This window comes from Chaetodon auriga, chromosome 13, assembly GCF_051107435.1.
Source record: "Chaetodon auriga isolate fChaAug3 chromosome 13, fChaAug3.hap1, whole genome shotgun sequence".
Lineage (NCBI taxonomy): Eukaryota > Metazoa > Chordata > Actinopteri > Chaetodontiformes > Chaetodontidae > Chaetodon > Chaetodon auriga.
Genome location: NC_135086.1, coordinates 6,261,341 through 6,288,933, shown reverse-complemented (window position 1 = coordinate 6,288,933; position 27,593 = coordinate 6,261,341). Strand labels below are relative to the sequence as shown.

The 27,593-nt window shown below is 42.7% G+C and overlaps 3 protein-coding genes across 9 annotated transcripts; 2 read left to right on the top strand and 1 right to left on the bottom strand.

The window, feature by feature from the left end:
- Positions 1–496: 496 nt before the first annotated feature.
- acmsd (aminocarboxymuconate semialdehyde decarboxylase) lies at positions 497–6,362 on the top strand. Its single transcript, XM_076746876.1, has 10 exons — positions 497–553; positions 2,093–2,137; positions 3,439–3,535; positions 3,627–3,676; positions 4,013–4,249; positions 4,460–4,553; positions 4,991–5,086; positions 5,229–5,401; positions 5,984–6,082; positions 6,300–6,362. Exons 1-10 carry the CDS (start codon positions 497–499, stop codon positions 6,360–6,362), a joined length of 1,011 nt encoding a protein of 336 aa, XP_076602991.1.
- A 1,282-nt stretch (positions 6,363–7,644) lies between these two features.
- ccnt2a (cyclin T2a) lies at positions 7,645–16,899 on the top strand. Of its 7 annotated transcripts, none has more exons than XM_076746658.1 (10): positions 7,645–7,866; positions 8,575–8,656; positions 8,786–8,914; positions 9,223–9,283; positions 9,888–9,950; positions 10,852–11,291; positions 13,061–13,224; positions 13,459–13,529; positions 13,824–15,126; positions 15,305–16,899. In XM_076746658.1, exons 9-10 carry the CDS (start codon positions 13,896–13,898, stop codon positions 15,376–15,378), a joined length of 1,305 nt encoding a protein of 434 aa, XP_076602773.1. In that variant the 5' UTR covers positions 7,645–7,866; positions 8,575–8,656; positions 8,786–8,914; positions 9,223–9,283; positions 9,888–9,950; positions 10,852–11,291; positions 13,061–13,224; positions 13,459–13,529; positions 13,824–13,895; the 3' UTR covers positions 15,379–16,899. The 7 variants fall into 7 exon arrangements, 6 of the variants coding, with proteins under 6 accessions (XP_076602773.1, XP_076602776.1, XP_076602771.1 ...); XR_013077948.1 differs by having other exon boundaries at positions 7,651–7,866; XM_076746656.1 differs by having other exon boundaries at positions 7,672–7,866; positions 10,852–10,897.
- map3k19 (mitogen-activated protein kinase kinase kinase 19) lies at positions 15,782–24,232 on the bottom strand. Its single transcript, XM_076746654.1, has 10 exons — positions 24,151–24,232; positions 23,289–23,411; positions 22,826–22,980; positions 22,548–22,582; positions 20,154–22,397; positions 19,227–19,331; positions 18,899–19,137; positions 18,496–18,748; positions 18,175–18,383; positions 15,782–17,971 (listed from the first exon to the last, which is right to left on the bottom strand). The coding sequence occupies exons 1-10, from the start codon at positions 24,204–24,206 to the stop codon at positions 17,839–17,841; spliced, it is 3,552 nt and encodes a 1,183-aa protein (XP_076602769.1). The 5' UTR covers positions 24,207–24,232; the 3' UTR covers positions 15,782–17,838.
- Positions 24,233–27,593: the final 3,361 nt, after the last annotated feature.

The following is a 27,593-nucleotide window of genomic DNA, read 5'->3' as shown; positions in this document are numbered from 1 at the left end:
ATAAACCACTGAAAAAAGAAGTGATGTTTCTATAAGATCATTCAGCTTGATGCTTATTTTGATCTAGATTCCATGGAGTGACTTCAGCTGAAAGCAAAAGTCAGGTGTAATGTAACTGCTGTAACATCCAAAGTTATCACAAACAGAACTATAAGCATGAAACTACAAGTATAATACAGGCAGCTGCACAGACATGCTGCTTTAAAGTACTCTGTGTGGTTGTGTGTTGGTGGTGGTTGTAGTAAGTGGGGAGTAAATTGTGTATTTTTAGGCTGTAGTATCGCTTCACAGTGCAGCATATCAAACATCAATGAGGATCCTGCACAGACTAAAGATTACAGTTTGTTTGTTTTACAGACTAGGTAATAAATTACCAGGGTGCCATTAGCAGCGGCCAGTCAGGCACTGTCAGGACAGAGGGCAAATTTGTTGAATCAGTTAGAGCAAGAAACATCGGGCAGCGGACCTCCACATTTTCCAGAGGGTCATCAAAAGGATGAAGGTGGATATTCACAGTCATATTTTACCCAAGGAGTGGCCTAACTTGAAGCAGGTAGGCACTGAGAGACAAGCTCAGCAAAGATCGGAGAGGTTTTTAGAGGGGTGAGGTGTGGATCCACACACTCCATTGGCTGGATCTCATTTCGTGTGGCTGAGAGGGTTTAAGAAACATCTTTGTTTGCATTAGTAGCAGGTAGAGCTTCTCACTGTATGCTAATGCTAATAAGTGCCAGTCTTATATAATGTGCAGACATTTCCCACTGGAGCGTCAGCAGGGAGTTTGATGGCACACTCCATAAATCTGTACTCTCTGTGGATGGTTAAATTTTAATCGATGGTCAACGTTCAATGAAATGGCCTTCTCCTCGCATACCCTCTGTTCCTGCTCTTAACACCTGTGTCGCTGTAGAGACAAGAGTGCAGAGTGCAGAGTGCAACACAGAGACATCAAAATGCAGTTTAGCATCCATACATGCAAGTTGTGCAAGTGGCATGAGGTATAAACAGTATGAGGTAGGTGCAGTGAGTGCAAGTAATTTCTATGAAACCATAAAACATGTGCAGCTAATTATTCCTCATGTTTAGTGTTGAACAGTGGAGATTTTTATGTATCTTCTTTCCATTGGTAAGGAAATATATGCGGTAGTTATAATATGATGGGCATGTTTTGTACAGGTGCTGGTTTACTGTATCACTAAAGCCCACTTATTATCTATATCTTTGCTTTAATTTGATTATAGAGGCTAGAAAAGATCAGTGCACATGCAGAGGTTCTTAAACCCTCAAGTCCACATTGGTTTTTGGGAGGGTTAGTGCTGTCTACACCGATCACATGATAAGATATGGAGCAAATGAAAATCCATTGTATTTAACCATGGCTTACGGTTGAGGTCTCTGAGACCCCAAACAGATGTAATGCATCATTTTCTGTTGCAGACTTCTAGAACATGTTATCAGATCAAAATTATTTCGATGAGCATTCCTCATAAAATTCAGAAACATAGCTGTAGTATCACATATTAAGTATGTTTTGCATTGTTGAGTGTTTAAAACGGCTCTCAGCACCCCAAACAGAGCATTACAGTTAACCTCTAACAGACTCCACTGATGAGCTGGTATGCATAAATTTCATTTAAAGCAGGCTTTCACTGAAATAGCCTCTTGAAGAAATAGATTCACACTTTCAAAGGAAGGGTATAAAACCAATCTCACATTTTGGAAGGCTGAAGCTTCTCTGTGGCATCAACAAAGTACACAGCACTGAAGATCTGCAGGGATATGAAACAGGGCTTTACTGGCTGTATTGCTCACGTAGATCATTTGCAGCTTCATCTGTATGCAAAAGAGTCAGCTGCCTCAGATGGCATTCAGTGTGAGTTATCCAGAGCATTGGAGGGGATAGTCCTCTAGGATGAAGATTGAACCCTCGCAGATGGGATAACACAATCAATAGAGGCTTTTCCACAGAAGGACGCGTGTCGGATACCAAACTGTGCTCACGTTTATACAGAGATTTTACATCTCAATTAAATACACCAGATATCTAATGCATAATGTGTTTTTCATAGTCACTCTTTTGCATGTGTTTCAGAGGTATGGATATGATGGGTTTGTCCAGCTTCACCATCACTGCAAGGTGAGTCACACCTTGTTAACTCGCATGCATGTACACACAGAGTGTAGGCACAGGAGCACTTATACAACTGTACTGCATTACTGCGTACAGTGCTGGGGACACAGCAGGTTCCCCCGGCTGCACTCTGCCCCTTGGACCTGTCAGCCTGGTGCTCGCCATGTGAGCAGCTGCAGAACTCAGCATGGTGCCACTGCATCAGCGGAGAGATTCACTTCAACACAGCAGAGCACGGAGCAGCCTAACATTTGCGTAGCTAATGTAACTTTTACTGGCAAACGTTAGTTGAGCTTTTGGCAGCAGCAAACTGCACATAAGGACAAATAGTTGACGCCTTCAAACACAAGCCATGTCTGGTGATGAACATCTGTTTCAGTCCTGATGCCAATGTTAAAATAAGATCGATGAGGACTCCAAGTCACATTGTAAAACAGGTGCGGATGCACCCAAGATTTTTAATTACAGCCGTTAAGAAGGAGAAAAAAACACTCTCCAGATGTTAAATGTATATGTGCATTTACATAAACGGCAATAACCTTTTCAGAGACATTTCTCGTGAAAGTTTAATACTAGATATAAATAAAAGTTTCCATCTCTCGTGTTTTCCATTAAACAGTATAAACCAGTTGTCTGCTGCCATCGTGTGGTTGTGTTCTGAAGTGTTATAAAACCCAAACCTCACAGAATCTCAGGAGCCTGAAAAAATCAGTGGTGGAAGAAGTATTCACATTCTTTACTTAAGTACCAATAGAGAGGTGTAAAAATACTCCATTATAGTAAAAGTCCAGTATGAAACATCCAACTTAAGTACAAGTACATCAGTATTAGCAGCAAAATGTAGTTCAAGTGTTAAAGTATAAGTACTGGTTTGGACCCTCTGACTGATGTATTATTATTTATGACATCATTAGATTATTAATACTGAGACATCAGTGTGTAAGCAGTGTATTACTGTTTTAGCTGCTGCAGTTGGAGCTGCTTCAAACTGCTTCATCAATAGTTTTATATACAGGAACAACAAGCTAAATCTGAGGGTTTGTGAGATGATTAATGAGCGAGGAAAGAAGAAAAAACTTCCTCTAACGTTTACATTTTGGTGAGATATTGGATCATTTGAACACTTAAATCACTATTTGGTGGAGCTGTGACCCTGTTACTGCTCTTTTGTAGGTACTTAATGGAATTTTTTGAGTTTTTTGAGGTAAATGACGAAGAGCAAGAACAATAAACCTGCTGAGGTGTCCAGACTTTATGACAGGGAGTTGAGGCAGGCACGTTGAAATGCTGTTAATGTGGTTTTTCAGGGTGAAGCAGAGATGATGAAGGACGGGAAGCTGTTTCGAGTGATTCAAGAAAACTGCTGGGATGCAAACGCAAGGTTAAGGGACATGGATCAGCACGGTACACGCAGAAACACACAAAAGACACCGACAAGTAGCGCAGTGTTTCATGTCGCTGATGCCTGACATGCGTTTCTGTTGCTGACATTCAGGTGTGACAGTTCAAGCCCTTTCCACTGTTCCTGTGATGTTCAGTTATTGGGTAAGTGCACTATAAGTCTGAGCAGCTTGGATCCCAAACAGTGCAGCTATTACGTTTTATTGCTGTGTGCTTAAGACCTGAATGAAACATCATTTTGTTTACTGTAAATCACTGTGAGCTACACCTACCCATTCCTGTTGAAAAAAAGAGGAGAAAATGAAATTTCAGGCTTAATGTGAACACCACAATGGCTTATACACTTGCCTGCAAAGCCTCTTAAGTGCTTTTTGGCTCTTTGCAGTCACAGAAGCGTCAGCACGAAGATGAAGAATACATGATTCAAATTGCATTTCAGCTTTCATACTTGCCTATTCTCATCTCATTTTTGAATTACAGGCCAAACCTCATGACACGCTGGATCTCTGTGTCCTTTTAAATGACAATCTGGCCCAGACAGTGAGCAGCCACCCCAAGAGGTTTGTGGGCCTGGGCACTCTGCCCATGCAAGCCCCTGACTTGGCTGTGCTGGAGATGAGGCGCTGCGTGAAGGAGCTGGGCTTCCCCGGGGTGCAAATCGGCTCGCATGTCAACAACTGGGACCTCAACGCCTCTGAACTCAATCCTTTCTATGCTGTGAGACATTGACTACTGCAGCATGTGTCAATAGACTAAGTGCTTGTATGATAACATAACTCTCCTGGTGTTAGCAGTTGCAAATGTGCTGATGTTTACACTTCACTAGAGTGACTAAAATTCCTGCTGAAGTGCATGCCATTCCTTTGCATTCAGAGATCAAGTTCTCATTCATGGAGGAATGCTGATCTTGCTGTGTCTTCCATGCAGGCAGCTGAGGAGCTGGGCTGCTCCATATTTGTCCATCCGTGGGACATGCAGACAGATGGGAGGATGGCTAAGTATTGGCTGCCCTGGCTGGTGGGTGAGGGAGATGGAGTAGGGACAGGAGATATTGAATATCACCTTTGGTTTAGACAACAGATAAAATATGCTTTTCTCTTGAAAATACAGTCTCTTTGTGGCTGAAATTGATCCATGTTTAATCAATTACATAACAAAGCAAAAACACAGCACCAATATTATAACCCACTACTGCCAATAGTGATTTACGCATCAAAACCAAATCACTGTATTTTCCCATGTGTTAAAAACTCCCACATTGACATTATTGATTTTCTAACACTGTTACTTTCAGAACTTTTATGCATTTTGATTATGACCAATAATGCTCCACTTTGTCTTAATATTCTGCTTCTGCCACTTACAACACTAACCCATTTACATTATCTCACAATAACAAGACATTTATTTAAAATACAGTTTGAAAAGAAACATCAGTGTTTTCTTGTCTATCCACAGGCATGCCCTCGGAGACGGCGATAGCCATCTGCTCGATGATATTTGGTGGTGTCTTCGAGAGATTTCCGAAATTGAAAGTCTGCTTTGCACATGGAGGTACAGACCAGAAGTTTCAATTGCAGTAAATTAAAGTCACTGCAGCATGAAGGTGTCTACCTCAGTGTATTCTTTCTTCATGCTCTGTTAAAGATGTAATGTATAGTTGTTGTTTGACTTTTATCGCTTTATGTGGCTACAGGTGGCTCGTTTCCATTCACCATTGGTAGAATTGAACATGGCCACAAAGTCCGGCCTGACCTGTGTGCAGTGGACAACAGTATCAGTCCCCGGAAATACCTCGGCTCTTTCTACACCGACTCTCTGGTTCACGATCCCGTCGCCCTGAAGCTGCTCACTGATGTCATTGGAAAAGTGAGCTTATATTCACTATTCACACACACACACACACACGCACACACACACACACACACACACACACACAGAGCTGTGTTTCCATCACTTTTGGGCACATTACACAGACTTACATTCATTTCCTGGAGACTTACCCTAACCATAACCACAACTTGGCTAACCCTTGGCTGACCTGCATTTTGTCCCCATAAGGTAGTTGAGGTCCCCACAATGTGATGGTGTAAACAGATTTAAGCCCCCACAACAGGAGAAATACATGTCCACACACACACAAACACCATGTCATATTGGTGGTCACAGCAGACTCACACATTGAGAAGACACTTTGAGCGTGAAGAATGTGTGGGTCATTTGAACACATCAGCACTTATTTGTGTAAAACCACGTAAACCTTGGATACAAAATCTGTGTAGCCAGGCCTACTTAAGTAGCACAGTGATCCTCTGTTGTGTGGAAGCACTGTGGTGCTTCAGAACAGTAATTATTGCTGCTTTCATCAGTTTACAGACTGTGTGTGTATATCTGATCATGGTCACTATGTTCAATGCTACAAAAATGTATGTGCATGTGTTCCTCTTGCAGGATAAGGTGGTGCTGGGAACAGATTATCCGTTCCCGCTGGGTGAGCTGCAGCCTGGGTCACTGATTGAGTCAATGGATGAATTTGACGACACACTAAAGGTGACAATGTTTTCTTCTCCTTCATTTGGACAATGCAGTTACATCAGTCACAAACTGACTCAATAACACATAACCAAATAGAAAAGGGTCAGCAGGAGTGCAAAGGACACAGAACAGTTAGTCTTTGGTAGAATATTAGAAGGAATCCAAAACATCCTGACTGAAAGCAAGGTGATTTTCTGCTATCGTTTGAAATGGTGTAAATTCTGTTTTGCAGGAGAAATTGCTTGCTGGAAATGCACTGGAGTTTTTGGGCCTGAAACGAGAGCAGTTTGAGTAACATGAAATTCAGAGACAGAACTGCTATTGGCAGTGATTCAGTGCAAAGATTTTACTCAGTTATTTATATTTGGATGACTAAAAAACATTCTGGGTTTGTTTGCATAGTGGATGTGACCAATATTATTGTTGTTTGATATAATAAAGTATTTTACTCTCAGTACTTTGTGAATTGCCTTATTTGTTTGAACTCAATATACAAGACAAGTATGTCGGAGAAGGAAACTGAAGGCTATTATTGTTAAATGTGCAAGAATAACATATGATTACTCTGAATTACATGTGTCTAAAGCTATTGTAATGATAAATATAATGTTATTTCCATTTCTGTTAGAAGAAATGTGTCAATCAACCATCTCATGGTTATCACTATCAACAGAGAGTTTCTCTCAAAAAATGATCTCACATTTGTTAGAACATGGTTCACCTGTTAATGTGATCCCTCACCTCTTAAAGCAGCCACAGCGAGTTTTTAACCCGTTATGAAACAGTTTGAATTTAATCCTGATGCTTCTATATGACCCACATAAGCAAATGAGACCATGAGCAAGAAGACTGACAATTTCTACATAATAACTCTTAATGCAGGTCGCCGGGTCCAATCCGCAGTAAGGAGCAAGTTAAAAAGGAAAGATCGGATTAAAAATAAGATGCATCTTTCTGCTCAAAACAAATGCGCGTGTTAGCCAGATGAAAAATATTTAGAAAACTTCGTGGTGGTGCTTTTGCAAAATCAACTCAAAATAAAATTTCCTTGTTGTTGCTTTAACAATTGATCTCAAATTGCAAAAAGCTGCTCTATGTGCTCTACTTCAAAGAGTTATGTGAGGATTTATATGCACAATATCTCAGTGCATAGACAGAGAGCATTCCTTCTGGCTGTCTTGTCAAGTGAATGCAAATGAAACACTACAAAATAATACATAATGTAATTAATACGGTGGTTGTGCCGAAGAGACTCAACTTTTACACATCCCTTCCTCAGTGTTTTGAAATATACACAGGAAAACAAGTCTCTGAAACCAGACGGAGTTCCCGGAAGTTAGTATCTGTCTGTTATATAACTTTTGTGGCCGCAGTTAATGATTTATTATTGTGAGTTAAGGAGCGATGCATGTCCATTCCTGCAAATTGAGCTGACCTAAATTAAACCCAGTGCTGCGTAAAATGCCGTAAAATGTCATCTCATTACAGAAAACACAATCAGATTATTGACAAATATGAATAGTGTAAATGTAGACGCACGCCCGATCGCGCCATGCTCTCGCCGTCGAAGAAGAAGTGGTTTCCTGTGCGACAGTGACATCACTTCCGTTTTCTCGATGCCCAAGTGAACATTGTAGAGCAATGGCGGCGTGCCGGGGATCTTCGTCGAAATGGTTTTTCACCCGGGAGCAGCTCGAAAACACGCCGTCCCACCGATGCGGAGTGGAACCAGACCGGGAGCTCTCCTATCGGCAACAAGCTGCGAATCTGATCCAAGATATGGGTCAGAGACTCAACGTGTATCCTTTGTAAACAAACTTATCTCGACCAGACTGGAAGTAGACATGGCGCTAGCTAACCATTGGAGCGGGCCCCTCACTGTTAGCTAATTTGAAACTGCTGATGTTATGGAGTACGATTCTGGACCTAACGATTTGTATGTTTAGTTTTTGTGTTGGTCGAAACACTGTTATACGATTGAGTTCTCAATCTGAAATCTTAATATCATAGTTTGCTGTTTAACCATGTGCTAATGTAGCATGCTAACTAGCTAGCTGAGGGTTGACGTCTAAAAGGCCATTAGGCGAGTTTGCAGCTGTTGCTAGCCCCTTGTTGACTGAAATAAAATGTCTTTCCCCCTCGACCCGAGCTTAGCTTATCAAATAGCGCCATGGGTCATTACAATATGTAACGTTAAGATGATGTTTAACGTTGTTATTTGACTTGTTCTTACTATGTTGGTGTAATCATGGATCTAGTAACATTAGCGTACAGTTATCAGATAGCCCACCTAAGTCATGTACAGCTAGCTTGCTATGAGGTTAACGGTTAACCTTTCTTTCCTTTGGGCGCCTTAACTCGTTTTTTGAGGCTAGTTAAGTGTTAATACGTTACCGACTGATATGTGGCCTGTAATGGTATATGACGTTAGCTCAATTGTTCACTCTATTGTTGCTAGTGTGATTACTCGAAATGAAATAAACGATTTCCCTTGACCCGCCATCCAGCTCTCAATTAACAATAAATACAGCCATTGTTTACATGCATAGATTTTATATGCACCACTCTTTCACCAAATTCCATAGGAATGTAAGTATCCTGTTACATAATGCTGGTATTGACCTGCAACCCGTGTCACATGTAAGATAGATTGTTGCAGAAATTACGCTATTTAGTTAGCATGGCTATGTATTTAAATGTCTTGATGCTTTTGTACAGATTATATCTCCTACCACGTTATTCTTGGCCGCAAAAGTGGAAGAACAACCTCGGAAACTCGAACATGTGATCAAGGTTGCGCATGCTTGCCTAAATCCCCAAGAACCGCCTCTAGACACAAAAAGCAATGTAAGTTCATGAAGCTCAGCATATTGTTTGGTTGAAAGTGTTTTTTCCCTTTCCGCATCTGACTTTCCACTTCTCTCAGTGGTCGTGGTTTCCCTGTGTACGTGTACCTGGCTGTGCAAAATTCCCTCGCCCTCTACAAAGGGCCTTGTTTTAACCGCCCCGGCCTACTGTTACACCCAACAAGGCTACATTAATAGTAAAATGAGCCTCTTTGTTTGGAGTTTTTGGCCATTTGAAATCAGTTGTTAGGGGAATAGATCAATAGACTCATTACAATTGTGTTGTAATGACTGTCTATCAAACTTCAGGCATACCTCCAGCAAGCTCAAGAGCTGGTGATACTTGAATCCATAGTGCTGCAGACCCTGGGTAAGTAGTGGCGACTGGAATGGATGACTTGAGAGAGAGATAGCGTTCTGTTTATCATAATCATTATCTTTGCCTTATCATTATCACTAAGGGAGTAATGCTATTGATCACTGTTGAATTTATTCATCACAGCCTGTTGAGTGAAATATTGTTCAGCTGCTGTATGGGTATCTTGTCATGAACATATTTTCTATAAATCATGTAAAGGTGACATGTCATTCCCTCATTGCCGACATGAAACATGGTATTGATAAGGCTTTTGGAAATTTTCACATGGATGTTTGCTAAATATTATTTAACTTTAATGCTGTGTAACATTTTATTTTATGGCTATAACACTTTGTTGTCACTGTATTGATTACAGACAGTACTGATGAATGTCTCTTATCCAAAGTGAAAGTGGTCGGAGTTGATTTGATTGTGATCAGTTTATAACGCACACGTATTAACCGACAGTCAGGTTCCACTATTCATATTTAACCTACTAGAATCTGAATTGATAGCCATAAAATTGAGCGCTGGATTTGTTTGTTTACTCGTGAAATGACATGTCACCTCCCGACTGTGTCTGTGTTGAACTCACCTGTCATGTATTTTGTTCCAGGCTTTGAAATTACTATTGATCACCCACACACTGATGTGGTGAAATGTTCCCAGCTAGTGCGAGGTAGAGGCTTCCTTCTTTGCTCTTTGTGCCCTCTGCTCTTGTTTGTCCCACCTCAGATATGGGTGGGGAGGGGGGTGAAAACCTTGCTGATTTAATGGTTACATGACCACACACACACACCTTTCTCTTTTTTCATGACCGCTTGAGTTCGTTGTATGACATGGCACATAAACACCAACATTTGTTGACACTTGTTGGGCCGAGTCCAAGACTGAAATCTTTTTTATTTTGGGGTTTTGCTATTTCATTTGCAACTCAGAAACGAACCCCCTTAAATATTCAATATAAAAGACCATCATCTGTCTGATTTTCCGTGGATGTGGGGGTTCTTCTCACGAAGGGTGCAGAAAATTTAAGAGGATAAATGGTGACAGTTGTCTTCTGGCCATTTTTTGTAGCAGAAAAGCACAAGTGTGACTAATAACATGAATCATGGCTCTGATCTATCCAATTTTCCCAGTGAGCCAGCGTGCACAACACTCAGGACCATGAAACATGATCATTAAATGCAATTCAGCCGTTATTTTTATTATTTACACCTGTGCTTTTACTTCTATGCCTAAAATGTCTTGTCTGAAAATACCCTGCTGCCCTTTTGGATCACAGTGCTGCAGTTTGCAAGTTCAAAAGTCACTATCGTGTTATCGGGGGGATTACATTTTGGATATGAATAAAAGAGACAATATGGCAAATGTGTGTGCGCAAAGAGCATTAATCAAGTAGATGTGCAGTGCCATGAAGTTGTTTTCGGTCTTGGCCTTGGCTTAATCAGTGCATTGAAAGTGAACTAAAAATAGAAAACAGTTCCTTACCTAATGAAAATGAATTTTTCTTTTTCGCTTGCAGAAATGGTAATCCCTTTTCCCCTTCCCTTTTTTCTCTTTTTGTGTCTCTCTTACAGCAAGCAAGGATCTGGCACAGACTTCCTATTTCATGGCTACCAACAGGTTGTTATCCAGCCCCTCCTTTGTTGCACTTTGACTGCACACCATAGCTTCCTGTAATGCAGGGTACCCTATCAGTGTCCAACGGGCCCTACTTGCGCTGGTGGTTGTTGGGATGCTTGCTTCCGCCCCTCAGCTTCCCTCCTTTGTTCAAAGGGAGCGGAACAGGGTGGCTTGTAGCGTCACCGGCCCCGGTCGCAGTGCGGTGTATTGTACGAGGGACCACGTGTTGGCACAGATGGGTTGAATGCAAGATGTGAAGTGTAGTGGTGCGCTTGAAACCCACATGTTTGTTCGGTTGCGAAAAGTGCATAAGTCTAAAAGAAAGACACTTTGGTAGCCTGAATAGCAGCTAAAGATTTCACAGATGTAAACATTTCTCGTAGAGGTCCTTCTGGTAAGTACCGCAAATTCACTTTTAACATTTTCCTTTCCATATCCATCTGTTCAAAATGCATTATCTCCTCAATTATTTTTCTCCTTTTGCAATATTTGCTTGTCTTTAAATGAGTATTTTCCTCTCTCTTCCTCAAAGTTCTTTCATACATGTAGCTCATGTAAAAGATGTGACCAGAAAAAGTTGCGACCCATTAAGGACCTGCAGAATATGTAATGCTTGTAGTTATTTGAGTATCTCTCACACTGATCAATAAGCATTTGGTGATTACGATTTATGTTAAAGCAAGGACAAAATCATCTTGACATGTCTTGTAGAAGGAAAACTGGGTCCTTAAAGGGTTAGTTTATAGTAGACAGTGGTGGAATGAGTTAGTGTTAATGTTATTATCTTTTTCTTCAAATATCTTCAAATCAATTGACAATGTCTGGATGCTGACTGTGAGCGGCGTTTCGCACTGAGCTGAAAGCTAAAACCAGTGACTGTTATTAAAAGAGCTCAATGCTCTTACCTGTTCTATTTTAATGTGGCCAAGGAGGCTCATTTCTGGTGTTTTAATGGATTTTAGGTGCATAGTTCCATTTCAGCCGTGGATTGAAATGTTGTCATCAGCCAAATGCTTGTAATTGTTGGCTGGTTTGTGTTTAAGGCCGCCGTAATCAGACTCCAGACATTGTACAGGTCTCACGGTACAAGGTTACCATCCAGCTCGAACCAAATGTGTTTTAAAATGCAGCGATACAAAGTTGTGGCTCATTCTGTTTTACACAACTTCATGCTGACACGCAATGTTGAATTTAGTGACTTAACTTTCATGCATTAAGATTACACTAGTATATTCACGGCCGAGGTGTTTGATGAGTGACTGTGAAGAACTCATTTTCGTCCAGAAACAAAGCCTTCAGTGGTGTTTTTCAAATGTTTTAGTTGCAGTTTCTGTCTATTTAAGCTGTAATCACTTGGATGGTGGCCGTTTGTCTATTTGTTACTTTTCATGTGATGTGAATATGTTGTACTGTCTAATTATGATCTAAACTTGGATCACTCATCACTCTTGCAGTTTCATTGTTGCAGAACAATGTTACATTCAGTAAATGATGATTTTGGCCTTGAGTCATGGGTCAGATTAGCTATGATAGTAATGAGGCCACGCTTACACTTCAGGCCCCTTTAGCTTTGTCCCTTTCAACACAATCCAAAGACAGTACAGCACAGAGAGGGTTGTTGGAGCAGCCCCCCCCCCCCGTCAGTTAGCTGTACAATGACACAAATGTCACATGGGTGGCCTCAGGGTTCAGTGTCACAACAGGCAGGCTACACATGGCCTCCTCCACACTTCCCCTATTTTTGTTACGATGTCCTAACATTTAACGTAGCCTTGAAACATAAGTCATTGTCACATGACACGATTCAATGCTGACTTTAAAGCCCACAGGGCATCATGTCTTCACACAAATCGTTATTAGAGATTTCGTCTGTGTTGAGAGAAGCTGACACGTTATCAGTTTGTTTCAACGCAAAAAAATAACATTTTTCTGGAAGTAATGCCTACAGTGAATTAAAGCTGTCTGCTCCCTTTGTGTTTTTTTCTCTCTCTTCTCTGTACATGTGGAACCGATTGCGACGATGCCTGGCCTGAATCAACTCACTCACGTACCTGCACCCTCACATATGCGTGAAATATTCACTTGTTCTCACACGCTCCACACGCACACACACACTCACACACTCACTCTCATCGCTCGCGCATACCCTCACACACGATGCAGTCTACACCTCACTACCTTCTGCCTCCAGTACAAGCCCACAGTGATCGCCTGCGTTTGCATCCACCTGGCCTGTAAGTGGTCAACTTGGGAGATCCCAGTTTCCACTGACGGAAAGCACTGGTGGGAGTATGTGGACAACTCTGTCACACTTGAGCTGCTTGATGGTGAGACTGAGTTAATGTGTTATACCTTTCCAGAATGTGTTACAGTGAATATATTTGCTTAGTAGTGACTGTAATTTAGGTAATATCTTGCCATCTTTTTGGTAAATCTGTCTACATGGCTGTGTTCTGTAAACTATTCTAAGGTGTTTATAAGAGAGGAGGAAGTTGCATCGTGTTAGTGTGGCCGCAGAATTTGAGTTGTTTGATGACCGTGTTCATATCTTGTATTTATAGAGTTGACCCATGAATTTCTGCAGATTCTGGAGAAGACTCCTAGCCGGTTGAAGAGGATACGCAACTGGAGGGTAGGATGCATCCCTGTTTTATGCATTGAAAAGATGCGCGTAGTCTATAATTTTAATTTAATAGCACAGGATGTATCAAAGTAGACGGTCTCAACAAGTCAGCTGCACGTACAGCAAAAGACAGTTCTAAAAACAATTTCAATGTCTGTGATATAGGAGCTAGAAACTTAGATCCCAGTTTGATTGTATTCTTCTCGTCTCAATATTATTTGTCCCCCCCACCCCCACCCCAGAGAGCTTACCGCAGACTAAGATCAGGTGCTAAACAGCGTCACAAATCTTTCTACCCTTTAGGCAACACAAGCTGCCAAAAAGCCCAAGACTGAGAGCTCTCAGTTGACGGAAAACTCCTTTGCGGGGCCTTCCATGCTCCAAGATCCAGCTGACGCTGCACTCGTTGGACTCTCTGCCTCCAACCCAAGTTTTTCCAAAGGGGGCGCCACCTTCTCTGCATCCCTGTCTCTGGACAGCTTGGCTGGCCCATACAATCCAGCTAGCCACAGTGAGTGGCCTCAGGGCAACCAGAGCCTTGCAGGGTACCCTTCCACCTGTTTAAAACAGGAACCCCTTAGCATCCCTCATCAGGAGCCTGCACTGTCTCTGCAGACCTCCACTTCCTCTTTGCTTCAGCATGGGCCAGTATACAGGACTGAGAAAACGGTAGACTTCAGCCCTGTCAAACAGGAACAAAAAGGAGCTGGTGGGAGCGGGGTGGGCAAGCATCAGCCACCACCTCAGTCTGCCTACCTTCCACCAGCTCAGCCTCCTCCACCTCAATCTACTCCAGCTCAGAAGCTGTCTCTGGACAAATATCGAGAGAAACATGCTGCAGAGCTTGCTGTCTCTGGCCAGAAACGTAGTCAGGAACAGCATGGAGGAGTAATGGATTGTGATGCGAGGGGGGATATGTCGTCTTCCTCCTCTTCTACCTATGCACCATCCTTTACGAGCCAAGTAGACCATAGAAAACATTCACAGCCCCACCAAACATCCCACGGTGGTGGTGGCAGCACCACTGCCTCCCCGCTGAAAATTAAAGTCCCCTCCTCAAGTTCAGGGCAAGATAGACGTCATCACAGTGACAAACGGGACAAAGGCTCGCTTAAACTCCGCCTGGCGGTTCCTGGGTCTGGTGGAAGCTCCCAGCTGGATAAAAGTGGACAATCTGGTAAAGATGAGTTAAAGATGAAGATCAAAGTTTCATCATCAGAGCGTCACAGCTCATCAGATGAAGGCATGGCAGCCAACAACAACAAGAGTAAACATTCCAGCCCTCTAGTGAGCAAAGAGAAACATCGTGGTGGAGATCACAACCTCCATCGCCACCACAAGCACAGTCACCCTCATCCACACATGCACAGTGGGAATGGACGAGGGGGCCCAGAGGGCCCGGGAGGCCTGCTACGGGGTCCTCCAGGACTGGTCAGCATGGAAGGGAGTACGCTCGCTCCCCCTGGATCCACGTCATTGTCCTCATCCTCATCACGCAAGAGGGTGCACCCCGAGGCCAGCCACAACCACCACCACCCTTCCTCCTCATTCTCCACTTCTTGCTCCAAAGTGAGCAAAATCTCCAAGGGTGGCACTGGTGCTGCAGGTACTACATCTTTTTCTCTCCCCTTTTTTCCTCCTTGCTCCTCTCCTGTACTGCAGTGTGTCTCGTCTGGCTTGCAGCTCTATGGCTAACCTCCCTCCCCCTCCCCCCCTCCTCCTCCTCCTCCTCCTCCTCCTCCTCCTTATTCTTGTTTCTCCACCTCCCCTCCTGTCATACCCAGGTGGGCTGCGGACCTCTCAGCAGTACCCCCCTCCTAGCGAATCGCCACATGAAGTGGGAGAGCAGAGACACTGAGTCCACCTCTCTGCAGCCATGGCCAGCACATGGAAATGGCAACAAACTACCCACAGACTTTGAAGACTATGCTCACCTCCCTGTTAAGTGCCCTAGGATAATAACTCTTTATGTGATGATAAACCCTTTACTGAAAGGCAGAAAAACGTATCTGCAAAAAAAAAAAAAAAAGGTATTGTCGGACTTCTCAATTTCTGAGACGCGAGAAAGGTGAAAAAAATATTCTTCCTGACTGTCAGATCTCTGAGTTGTGATGCTCAGTCCCGTCTTTCTGTTAGTGTTGAATTGCTGCTCGGTTCTCCTTCCTCCTCAAATGAATCTAGGAACGTTCAAAGGTGGGTGTGTGTTTTCATCGGGGGAGGGGGGGATCTCCAAATGGGAAAACAGAAGTATTAGTAAGTACTATAAAAGGCATGGATGGTGCACTTTTCTTCATTTTCCTCCTCTTTTTTCTTTTTTTTTTTTAAACAAGTAATTTAATTGATTCACATTTCTGCGGTTGTATGGAGGCTAGTGGCCAGCTGGAGATGAGTTCAAGTTACGTTTGCTGGCATTCCAATTAGTACTGTTGATGGATGCAAAACTTTTTTTTTTTAGGTGTAAAATTTCATCTCCTCAATTACTTTCTTGTCTTCATTTCTTTTTATACTTAAGTACTGTGCGTATGATTTGCATGTTTCAATCATCAAAGGGATTTCAAAGGAGAACACGTACTTGCTGTTTACAGAAAGTGGAGATAAATGTACATACGTTTTTGTATGTTTAAAGAAAAAAAAAAGCTATACCATGACTACTCAGGTTTGGAGCTGCTTGTAAGTATAACAAGATAATTATAATACCTATAAAAGACTTTTATTTTGTTGATCAATGGATTGGGCATCATCGGGTGAATGACTGCAGCATTCCAGTGGTGTGTGCTTCTTACAGCCTTCCTACAGAGGGTGCTGGGCTTTTCCATCACAGGAAAAATCAGTTGATGCCCTCAGAAACAACGGCACATCCAAACACCTACTTATCACATCAGAGCGATGCAATTTGTACCAAAAAATGTTTTTTGGGGGGGACCTCTAAGTAGACCTTAAGCTGGATGCCAAAGGTTGTGCCTCAAAAAGAAAAAAAAAACTGACAGTTGTAGTGTGCTATTAAAGTTTACGTAACCCTTTTTACTTTGAAGTGCATCAGACATAATTACATAACAAGCTGTAGCCCTTAAATGCCAGCCCATAAAGGTGGGGGGGGATACATGTAAGTATTATTCAATCAACCATTAACAGAAATGGAAATGCAAACCAAAAAAAAACAATGGCCCCTTTCATCCAAGCATCTGTTGTCAGAACAGTGACCAATTGGCCATATGCAACATGACCTTCTGGATAACACAAGTATCTGCAATGTGGACGTCCCAAATAGGTTGTGTCACTGATGTCCTCATCCAATTGGTCGACTTTACATTTACAGCCATGTACCTGTCCTGACACGTCATTAGTTTCCTACATTAAACTCTATATTGTTCTCAGATCTTGACATGGCGTCCCCTCTGTTCTTGACTGGGTTATTTATAGCAAAATATACAATAAGTCTGAGGCTGGCACACTGAACAAAAGCAGTTGTGGACAAATGAGCAGAAGTCACTCTTCACATCCTTTTTTTTTTTCATTTCAATATTAGAAATAAACTTTTAAAGTTGCCACTACCCTGACACAATGTAAACCCTGGTTGTTGCTGTCTTTTGTTCTGCATAAGACCATGTCACTAGAGTCTAGAAGTAAAGAAACGTACAGATATGTAGATTTGAAAAGGAGAGGACATGCTTGTCCAGTCGCTCATAGCAAAGACGGTTTGTATCAGTAGCTTATTTCTTACAGTTGTACACACTGATTCCTCAATAACTCACCAGACAGAACGTAGCTCATTATCAGCACTGAAAATTGTGCGTTACAGAAATTACTTTGATGTTGTAATGAAAGCTGCAATATGCATTAGACACGTTTTATCAGACCCTACATGCATCACATTACAGAGACCTAGCGTTACACTGTTTAAATGTAAAATTGGGTATTTATATGATTGGCACGTGTATAAAATAACTACAGGAAATATGTAAACCTAACAAAAATCTGGCATCTACTGTATCTCTTCACATTTTATAGGTTCTATTAATGTACCAAGTTAAATGCATACAAGTGCTTCTCATGTAGTTCCTTTTAAACTTCAGCATAAGAATGTAATGACTACAGTGTCTTATCCTTGATGAACTTTGTTATGTAGTTTCCAGACAGATCCGGGACACAAGCCCAGTGCCCGATGCTCCCAAACACAGAACTAGTGCATCATTGGTGAGAGGTGGCAGACCCTCAAAGGATCACAGAAGAGTACTTTATGTTTTGAGTCACCAGTCTCAATGGAGTCATTAAATTTCCCCCTTGAAGTCAAGAAGTTCTGTCATAATGTAACTACTTGTTAACCACACAGTCCCTCCGGGTGACCACAGCAGCTCTTTTTCTGTCTTTCCAAGGAGTTAACTCTGGTCTTGATTTGGGGGATGAATGAATGCTTCAGCAGCTGGTCTGCAGATGGCCGTAGTCTCTGGTCACTGGATTTCAGAGAAAACGAATGAAAATAAGAGTATAAAAAATAGAAAAATATGCACTGTATTAGCTCTCTAACTCAACCAGTTTCAAACTCTTAGGTGTGTTTTTCCATTTTAATTGAGTATAAATTCAATGATGAGTGTGTGAAAGGCCACAAAATCAACAAAAAAAGTTTGCACTGATCTGGGAGAACGACAGGTCTCACCTTGTCAAGCAGATTTTTACGAAATCCTTGGCCTTATCCGAAAACCCTTCTGGTAAAGCAGGCATCAACCCCCTTTGAGCCCCAATGTAGAACAAGGCAGCCATCTTGTCCATGTGTGCCAGTGGTGGTTTTCCTGTGGCCATCTCAAACACCGTGCAGCCCACACTCCATATATCTGACTTCCTACCGTATCCCGTCTCACTGATGACCTGAAGAGTGGAAAAGACGCTGAGAGTCAGACAAGATCAAAAGATTCAGTTTTAAGTTCAGCCCACCAGTGAACTGAACAGAATCTCCACAGATCATCAAAGTGAACTCTACCTCTGGTGCCATCCAGTAAGGTGTGCCATGGACAGATTTGAGCAGATCTCCACTGTTGCTCGCAGTGTGGTTCAGGCAGCTGAGACGGCGTGCACAGCCAAAGTCTATGAGCTTGATGACGCCTGTGGGCATCAGCATGACATTATTTCCCTTCAAGTCTCGATGAATCACCCTGTTGAGGTGAAGGTAGGCCACCCCTTCCAGGATCTGCTGGGTGTATAGAGCCAGGACACGCTCTGGCAGAGGACCAAACCTGAGGCCAGTGAACGGGACAGTGTGTGTGAACGTTTAATGAAGACCATTTATTATTAGGCCCTGCCCTGTTATTTTGTCACAAATGAAGTTTTCTTGAGGATTCAACAGATACTTCTGGGTAAGTTAAGCCATTGCGAATCAACCTAACCTGTGAAGGATGCTAGCAATGGATCCTCCGGGGATGTATTCCATGAAGATGGAAACCACGTGCTGGCAAAGGGAGGTGCCCAGGAAGCCCACAATGTTGGTGTGTCTAAGGGTTTTAAGCAGCTCCACCTCCCCCTGCAGACGGATGTACTCCCTCTTTGCAGCGTCAGGGTCAGAGGCATCCAGGTTGACCTGCTTCACAGCTATCAGCTGGCCCTGGTTTGTCAGGCCACAGTACACCTGGTGAGAAGGCAGTAATATAATCTGAATTTTTACATGCTTGAATACGTTATTAGCTTTATGTTGTTTTTCTAAGTTAGCGTACGAACCGTCCCATAGGCTCCCCTGCCGAGTACTTCACCCTTTGTCCAGGTGATGGTGTCATCTACAACCAACCCAGAGCCCAGCAGAGCAGCACTGAACGCTGAATTAGCCTGTGATAAAATACAGAGAATTAAGTTTAGCAGAGTAACTGAGAACAATACACAGTGACTTGGATTATCAACAGAAAATCATTCATTCATTTACAATACTTTTTTTTTGTCACAAAAAAACAACAACTGGGTCTTTGATCTTTGGTGGATCAGGATAATCTGGTTTCTCAGGGTTCAGGTGTTGAATAAGTTTATTGAAAATGTTTAGTCGATTAATAGATTAGTAGGTTACATATGAATGTCATAATACTGGATTTTTAGTAGGGGACTGTGAACCTGAACCTTATACTTCAAGGCTCTAGCCAGGCTTATAAATGTTTTCTTTGTTGTTGCTACAACTGACTTTAATCGTTCTGACTCAAATTTAACCCTTAATTTCTTAAAGGTACAGGAGTTAGGGGGGGTCTATTGACAGAGATATATAATATCCACAGATATGTTTTCATTTGCATATAACCACCTGAAAGTAGGAATAGTTTTTTTTGTTTGTTTGTTTTTGTTACCTTAGAACGAGCTCTTTGTATCTACAGAGAGTCCTGTTCTCTTTAATAAAACCCTGAGCCGTGTGCACCTTCATGAACCTGGAGTCTTTTTGATGTAACTGTCTCTGTAACCAACAGCTTTATTGGAAGTAGCTGAAATAAAATATAAATTTATCTTTGAAATGACAACACCCTCCCCCCTTTCAGACCCCTTCAAATAATTTCAAGACAGTCCCGATTACTCGGGGAGATATGAAAGAACAGGACTGGACGAGTAGAGATAGTGTTTGAACGTGCACATTTCCAAATCATAATGTGCTATGAAAAGATATTCGTCTACCTCAGGAAATGTATTTCCTTCTGATACCGCATCATCTTCTTTGTTGCACTCCTCGTGGCTTGGTTCCAGGTTGTCAGGACATGGGCCAATGGATATGTCCCTCTCGTCCAATGAGATCAGCTCCTCGGCCAGACATTGCAGCAGGTCGTCTGTAAGCGGCCCATCCCCGACCCCATCCAGAAACTTCTGGTAAACTGGTGACATAGCGGTGTGGCCACAGCTAGAAGACGTCCAGGTGTTGATCTTGGGCTGTTGGGGGCTTTGAGATGACGCGGGTTCAGCACCTGGACGGTTTGGGTTTCCTATTGATGAATTCCCATTTTTTTCTTGTATATTCGTGTGTACGTGATTGTAATCTTCAGCATGAGAGGAAGCTGCAGCTGTAAATGTTTCATCATCACATTTTAATGTTTCAGACCCATATCTAGAAAGAGCCTCCTCGATTATAGATAACATATGATCACTGTTAACATCCTTGGAGAGAGCTAACTCTGTGTGCCCATCCAAGTTAGGCACATTCTTCATTTTGTTGGGGCCTTTTCTTGGTACAGGTGTGAGGTGAGGTTTCCCCCTGGATGCAAGCTTTGGTTTGCTTTTAGCTGAAACCACCATTCTCTCCCCTGGACTTCTCCTCAGCTTACACTGTGCTTGTTTCAGTGGTCTGTATTTGACTTTAGCAGACTGCACTTGTCTGTCTTTAACTTTCTCACAGGAGCTGGACACCCGGAGGTTGTCATAGATAGGACCTGCAAACATCTCATAGATGGCCGGTCCTTCATCCCCACTCTGTATCTGCTGAAACATGTCTTTGTAGGTGATGAAGTCCACAGCAGATTTAGACCTCTGTGTCCCCGCTAGACCGGGTCTCTTCAACTGCCGGGTGCTCCTCAGCTCCCTCGCTGCTGGGTACTGTTGAGCTCTGTTGCTGCTCAGCTTGTCAGGATTTGCTCTTTTGGTCTGAGCATGGGCAATCGCCTTCTTTCGTGGTGGTGGGTTGCCGGTGTTAAGCTTTGATTTTACTTTTGTAGCTGTCTCTCCACTGATTATTAGCTCAGGACTTTTCCTGGTTTTATCTTTAACTTGTGTGGACTGTGAGGAGTACTTCAGGCTAGTTTTGGACTTGTTCTGATTCAGGGTGCTTCGATCTTTGTGTGCAAGTATGTTGAAGGACTGCTGGTTCGTTTGGGTGTTTGCTCTGAGCTCAGAGTTTGTGCTGGTTCTTCTCTCCTTGCTCCGGACAGGCTTTAACGCTTGCAACTCTGGCTCATTTCTCTTGGGCTTCATGTCTGACTGTGGAAGCTTTACAGCTGAAATAAATGACTGAGTTCTCTCCTCAGCAGTACTAATGTTTAATTTCACATCTTTTCGAAGCACTGTGTTATCTACCTGGGGTCCTTCATAACAGGAATCCATCGTTGTTCTTTCCATTTGCTTTCTATGCTGCAGGTCATTGCTGTAATTCCCTTCAGTGCATGCAATAGCATCAGCCTGGTCTTTATTCATGTTAAATGTTGTTCCATGGCTAACCTCAGTCTCAGGCTCTGTGGTGTGGCCCACACTGTTCTTTTCCTCCTCAGACTTTGATGTGATAGGTATTTCATTGTTCACAGTGTCTTCAGTAGGATTCATTCTGTTTCCATTCTGTGCATTGTTACATTTTTTAAAGGACTGATTGTCAGCAGGCTCTTTTATGTAATCCATATTGGTGTCTTTGCCGTCACAGTGAGACTTTATTGCTTTTTCATCGCTGAGACGATCACTTGCATGATTGGTAGGCTTTCCATCCAGGCTTTGTCCTGATCTCAGTGGAATATGACTGATCCGAGACTGAACAGTTAAATGCCGCCTTGTCTCCCCAACCAAAGCAGCCTCGGTGGAGCTCACGTCGTTCGAATGCTGCAATAGCTTGTCTCCAATGAACTTCAGATGGCTTTCTCCTGAGGTTCTCTCATGTATACCCCTCTCGTCTTCCTCATACTCCAGATCGATAGAACTCTGGCTGCTGCTGGACCCGCTCTCCTCACTGCCACCTTTAGTGATCAGAGGTCCAGTGCGTGGGCTGCCCCAGGACAGCCTCTCTCTCCTGAGCCTGGTCCTGGAGCAAAGTGGGCTCCGGCTGATGGGCTTCAGGGGGACACAGTGCTTTAGTACTGGCAGAGCTGCAGTATCTCTGGGCCTGCGGTCTAGTGGTGCCAACAGCTTGGGTGTTCTTGGATGCAGAGCTGGCAGCAAACCCTGTGACAGCTGCAAAGAATATGGACAATGACTGTATTTCAGTGGTTATGACTGGTAAGGTAGGTAAACTGTTTTCTGGATGAAAAGAAAAAGGAATGCAAGTATGAAAAGACAAATAAGTGAAGCAGATGTAAGGAGGTTATTTTGGTTTACATTCACCTCTTGTTCCGTTACAGTCTCTTGAGAACCCAGCCCTGCAGTCGGGAAGAGATTATGAATTTAAAGCGACACACACAAGAGTCATCAGCAAACTACAAAAGTCTGGCTTATATTAATTAAAATACATGAAACCACTGTGCAAAGTTCATTGCACAATAGTTGTATTTTTTTATCTGTTTCTTTCTGAATATCTATAACTCTGTTCTTAAACATGAAAGCTGTAGTAACTATGATGATCTATTCGGAGGTTTGGACACCTGAGCTGCACATTTACGTACGGGTCTGGATGTGCGCTCTGGCCTGGATCACAGTGTTTGAACACAGTAGTGGTTCCATGATGCTGGGAACCGATTGGCTGAGCTGGCTGGACTCAGCCACGGACAGCCGGCCGAGCGAGGATGGGGATGCAGCAACCACACTTCTTGTTCTCTGCCTGTGAGAAAAAAAATGTACCATATATTAAAGGGACAGGAGACGTGGGTGCTGGGACGGGATAGTGTGCAGAAGCAGACATCTGTGTTGCCTTTTTATTTGATAGAAAACAAGTGCTGTGATGTCAAGGAGGCAGAGTGAGCATAGGTCAAGACTGAAGGTAAGGTCAGATTCTTCTTTTAGTCTATTTCTATGTTTTTTTTTTCTCTCTTTATATGCATTGATGACATATAGCATATATCTGCTTTTGATCGGCCTTTTTAATGTCATGTTTAATGCCTGAATAGTGAGTCCAGCTGCAGTATGCACCTGTGTCTGGGGGGCACCGGCAGGCAGGAGGTCCTGGTACTCAACAAACCCGACGGTAGAGCCGGATCCCGGTGGCTCCAGCACCTGCTGTTGTCGCCGAGGCTCGGCAGAGATGAAACTCCTCTGAAAAGTAACACAGAGACGAGTACTGTTAATTTGACCTTTGACAAGATGAGAGCGCATGTATAAGCTGTGTAACAGTATTACAATAAGAATTACAGATGTTGATGAGTTTTATTGCCTCGTGCTGAGTGAACATTACTCCCAAAGCCTCATTTCCCTCCCATCTCTCTCGATTACTGGAAGCTGATGCTATGAAATTAGAGACCTGCTCAAAGACCTTTATTCTCCTTGGAGAGTTTGGACTTGATTCAGTGGTGAGAGCTCCATGTAACAGACAATGGGCTGATTCACCAAACCCCCCTCTCCCCCTGTTTCTGTGTTTCTAACCTGTTTGGGTAGAACAGGTTGTCCTCTGGACACAGTGACAGGTGCCTGCAGACAGGACGGGAGTGTAACCGGAGAGGACACTATTCTACCATCGATGTGGAAGCAAAGGCCAGTTGCTGACTAGCCCGGGGAGAGTGTGCTGTTTATACAAGTGACTGTGAGCTGGGGGATGGAGTGCTAACTGTACGCACATTAAATGTTTGTGTGTACACATCTGTTTGTAGTTACGTATGAACAGATGTCGATGAGTTCACGTGTCAATGCTATCAGTTTGGTGCCATCAGCTTGATTAGTGTGTGTGTGTCTGTGTTTTGTGTGTGTGTGTGTGTGTGTGTGTGTGTGTGTGTGTGTGTGTGTCTGTGTGTCTGTGTTTTGTGTGTGTGTGTGTGTGTGTGTGTTGTTACACTCCCACCTGCTCCCCCTCCCTGCGTCCTGGTAGGCTTGCTTGATGTCTCTCAGTGTTTCCATGGTGTTTTGGAAACAGAGGGGGATCCCCTTATCTGCTCCACACACACACACACACACACACACACAAAACCAATCCTAAATTGACTGTATTCTCTATGTTCACTGTTACACACAAATGTAAATCTCAGTTACATATTTCTGTCCTGACAGAAGCCAAATATCATTCAGGAAAATGAACAACATTCTCTGATACAAACAAAATACTCACATCACCACAAAACTGAATTCAAAAAGTATTCCACATCACATTTCTTTAACTGTTTTTGAAGCAGTTTTTGTAGGCTGGAGGTCCTCTGATGCTAAAGATTAGCGTTAGCTTTCTGAAGTTAATGGAGCATCTGTATCAGGTGACAGGAGACATGTTTGCTGCATTTCTGATTTCTAAACCTCATCGTAAAACCAGACTGAGCGAAAGAAAACAAATAATTTTTTAAGCATCCCTGCTTATTTTGAGTATACAATAATAATGATAATGCAATATTCACATTTAACAACAGGTGTTACCTGTTTCTGAGTGTGTTGGTCCCCCATGCTGCCATATCGAGACCGCGTTTAAGGACCGAATCAGACAGTTCCTGTTTTTCCTCTCTGTATTCTCAACATGTCCATTCCTCCCTGCGACCGTCAGTGATCTGCTCTATCCTCACGGTGTCTCACCCATGCCGTTCTGGCAGGCAGGTTTCTCAGCTGAGAGGTCGTATTGTGTGTGAGACCCCTCCCACCCAGTCACGCCTCCCTCACTCCCCTCCCTTTGGAAGGTGATTTGATCTAATGGCCTGTTTGGGAGCCGACTAGTCTATATATTTTTTGAGGCCAAAATTAAACATTTTTATTTTTTTAAAGTCGTTTGTCAGCATCTAAAACACAGTGAGGCTAAGGATACGGTTTTCATCCTTCTCTAACAAACCAACGGAGAAAAAAAGAAAAGTTTCATTCCTATTTCATGCATCAACAGTCCACACCTTAGCCCACTAAAACTCCAGGAGTCCTTGGAAGTGGTCTTACCTTGGCTGAGGCCTTTGTGATGGTCAGAGGGAGGCGGGTACCCTTGAAAGTCCAGCACTTCCTGGAAACAACAATGGTGAGCAGTTCATTTCTTATATGACCACTCTTTAAAAACACAGGCTGGTAGAAGTCCTGCAGTACTAATGTTAGCTCAGAGGGACTTCAGTGGCTGCCAGATATCAGAGTCGTTATGTGACAGTTGAGTGTGTCAGTGGGCCTCTGAGATCAGTGTACTGCAGCTTTTCCCTGTAAACCACCTGCTCTTCTCTTCCAGCCAACCAGCTGCCCTGCTTGTCTGCTCCATCTATAAGGACACCCATAATGCGGTAATGTGGCGGCCAAGTGTCAACTACCCAGAGCACCCCTCCTCCACACACCTCTAAACAGCCAATTACTGCCTCCACATATTTGCCTTCTGGGTGTCGACACACTGCCACTCTGCTTGTGCTCAAAGCGTTGAACAACAAAGACAAAAGCCCTCACATCTGGATACAGAAGGAATGTTTTAAAGAGTGCCTTACTATTTATCACTTACCCCTGTGTGGCTGTAGAGCAGAGAGTGGCCTTGTTTGGTTGGTGTCCGGGTGGGGGAGTCTGCTGTCGACTGATTACGATAAAGGCTTTCAAGGTCCAAATCTACGTCCGATTCTCCAAACTCCGAGTCCAAATCCTGACATGAGTATTTGTCAAGGTGTAGGAGGGACACCAGCGCAGCATCTGCACAAAATCAGAAATAATTCTAACCCTTTGTGGCCTATGTTGACACCTAAGTCAAAACCTAACCCAGCTCTCCCAGTCACAACCAGAGCAGGCCAAGAATTCAAAAACTCCAAATCCATGTTTGGCTCCACACCCCTGGACCCTGTGCTGTTTACACAAGGTGAGGATTTGACGTCTGAAAACATCCCTACACACCTCTTCACCTTTTACTTCATCGCTCTTTCTCCATCCTCACCGTTTCTCCTTATTTCTGAGTCGCCATCCTCGGTAGAAACTCACACTCTCATGACGGCTCTAAGCAGCGTGGTCGCTCAGACATACACAAACAAGCCTTTCTTATAGCCTCCCACATAAGCGCAGGCTTTGAGTGCAACTGCAAAGGTTTTACTCAGAAAAACAGGATTATGAATAAACTTGGCATGTTGTTTGTGTGCATGCCTCTGTGTGTGTGAAAAAAGTGAATGCTTTCACAGTCGTGAATAAGATACACTTAGAGGTGTGCACATATATGTCACATGTATACCCTGTGTTAAACAACCAGTCAAATAAGAAACTGATCAATGAAAGTACAATTAAGCCGATAACATGAAGAAGTGTGAGCACTCATTTGACATCATTTGTTAATTTAATGTAATGAGAAGGCAATGATATGAAAAATAACAGAGAAATGTTACATATTGCTACCCATTAATTAATATATCATATAGAAAATATTGTGTTTTCTTATCCACACTGCAGGGAAACAGTATTACAGTGCAGGATCCTTTTCATCCCACTAAAACCTTTAGTTAACTGCGTAATTCTACTCAGAAACATGAGAATGTACAAATAACTATAATCCTTACTTTCCTAAAGCGGATCAGATGCACTGTTGGGATTAAGATCTGTATTTTCCTACAACTTTAAAGCAGCATTAATACTTTTTTTTTTTTTTTTTTTGCCAGCAAACAGTCACCTACTCACACATGGAGGTTTTTTCTATTAGCGCTTTGGTTGTTTTAACTGAGAACTGAGTATTTTTGTTGAAGTTTGTATCTTAAATAATAACCTAAACTTTAAAAATAACCAGTTAATTTAGTTTCCTCACAGAAGTGTATGAAATGCTGAGATACAGGCTGACTGTATATATTTTTTTAAATGGTCACATATTCACCATTAACTAGTTTCTTATTAGTTAAAATGCATGTTATTAACATGCATAATAGCATTAGCAGCATATTGGCTCCTTATTTGTCATTATAAAGCCCTTAAGTGTGAGGGTTAGGTTATTAAGATTGTAATTCATATACAACAGCTTCCTTCCTTACTATCAATAAATTCTACATTACGGCTAAATTACATAAAATGAATAATAGTAAAGCGTATGTTAATAGGCTGTGCTAAAGCTGTGTGGCAATGCTGTATGAAAGATGACAGTGTCATCACATTAACATTAGCAACAGCCATTAGCATGTAAGAAATATTATGTTAGCAGTAATCTGCTGCTATAATGTCATTCTTCTCTTTGTTTTGTAGCCGTCGGTCCGTATGTTCTAATACTGCTCTCCTTTTTGTTTTGAAGATGAGCTCTCCATATTCAGAGTGAAGTGAGATGAGACATGCAAGGCTTTGCTCAAAGCTTCCTTGAATCATTCCTAACAGAGCTTTCACTCTGGCCTGAGG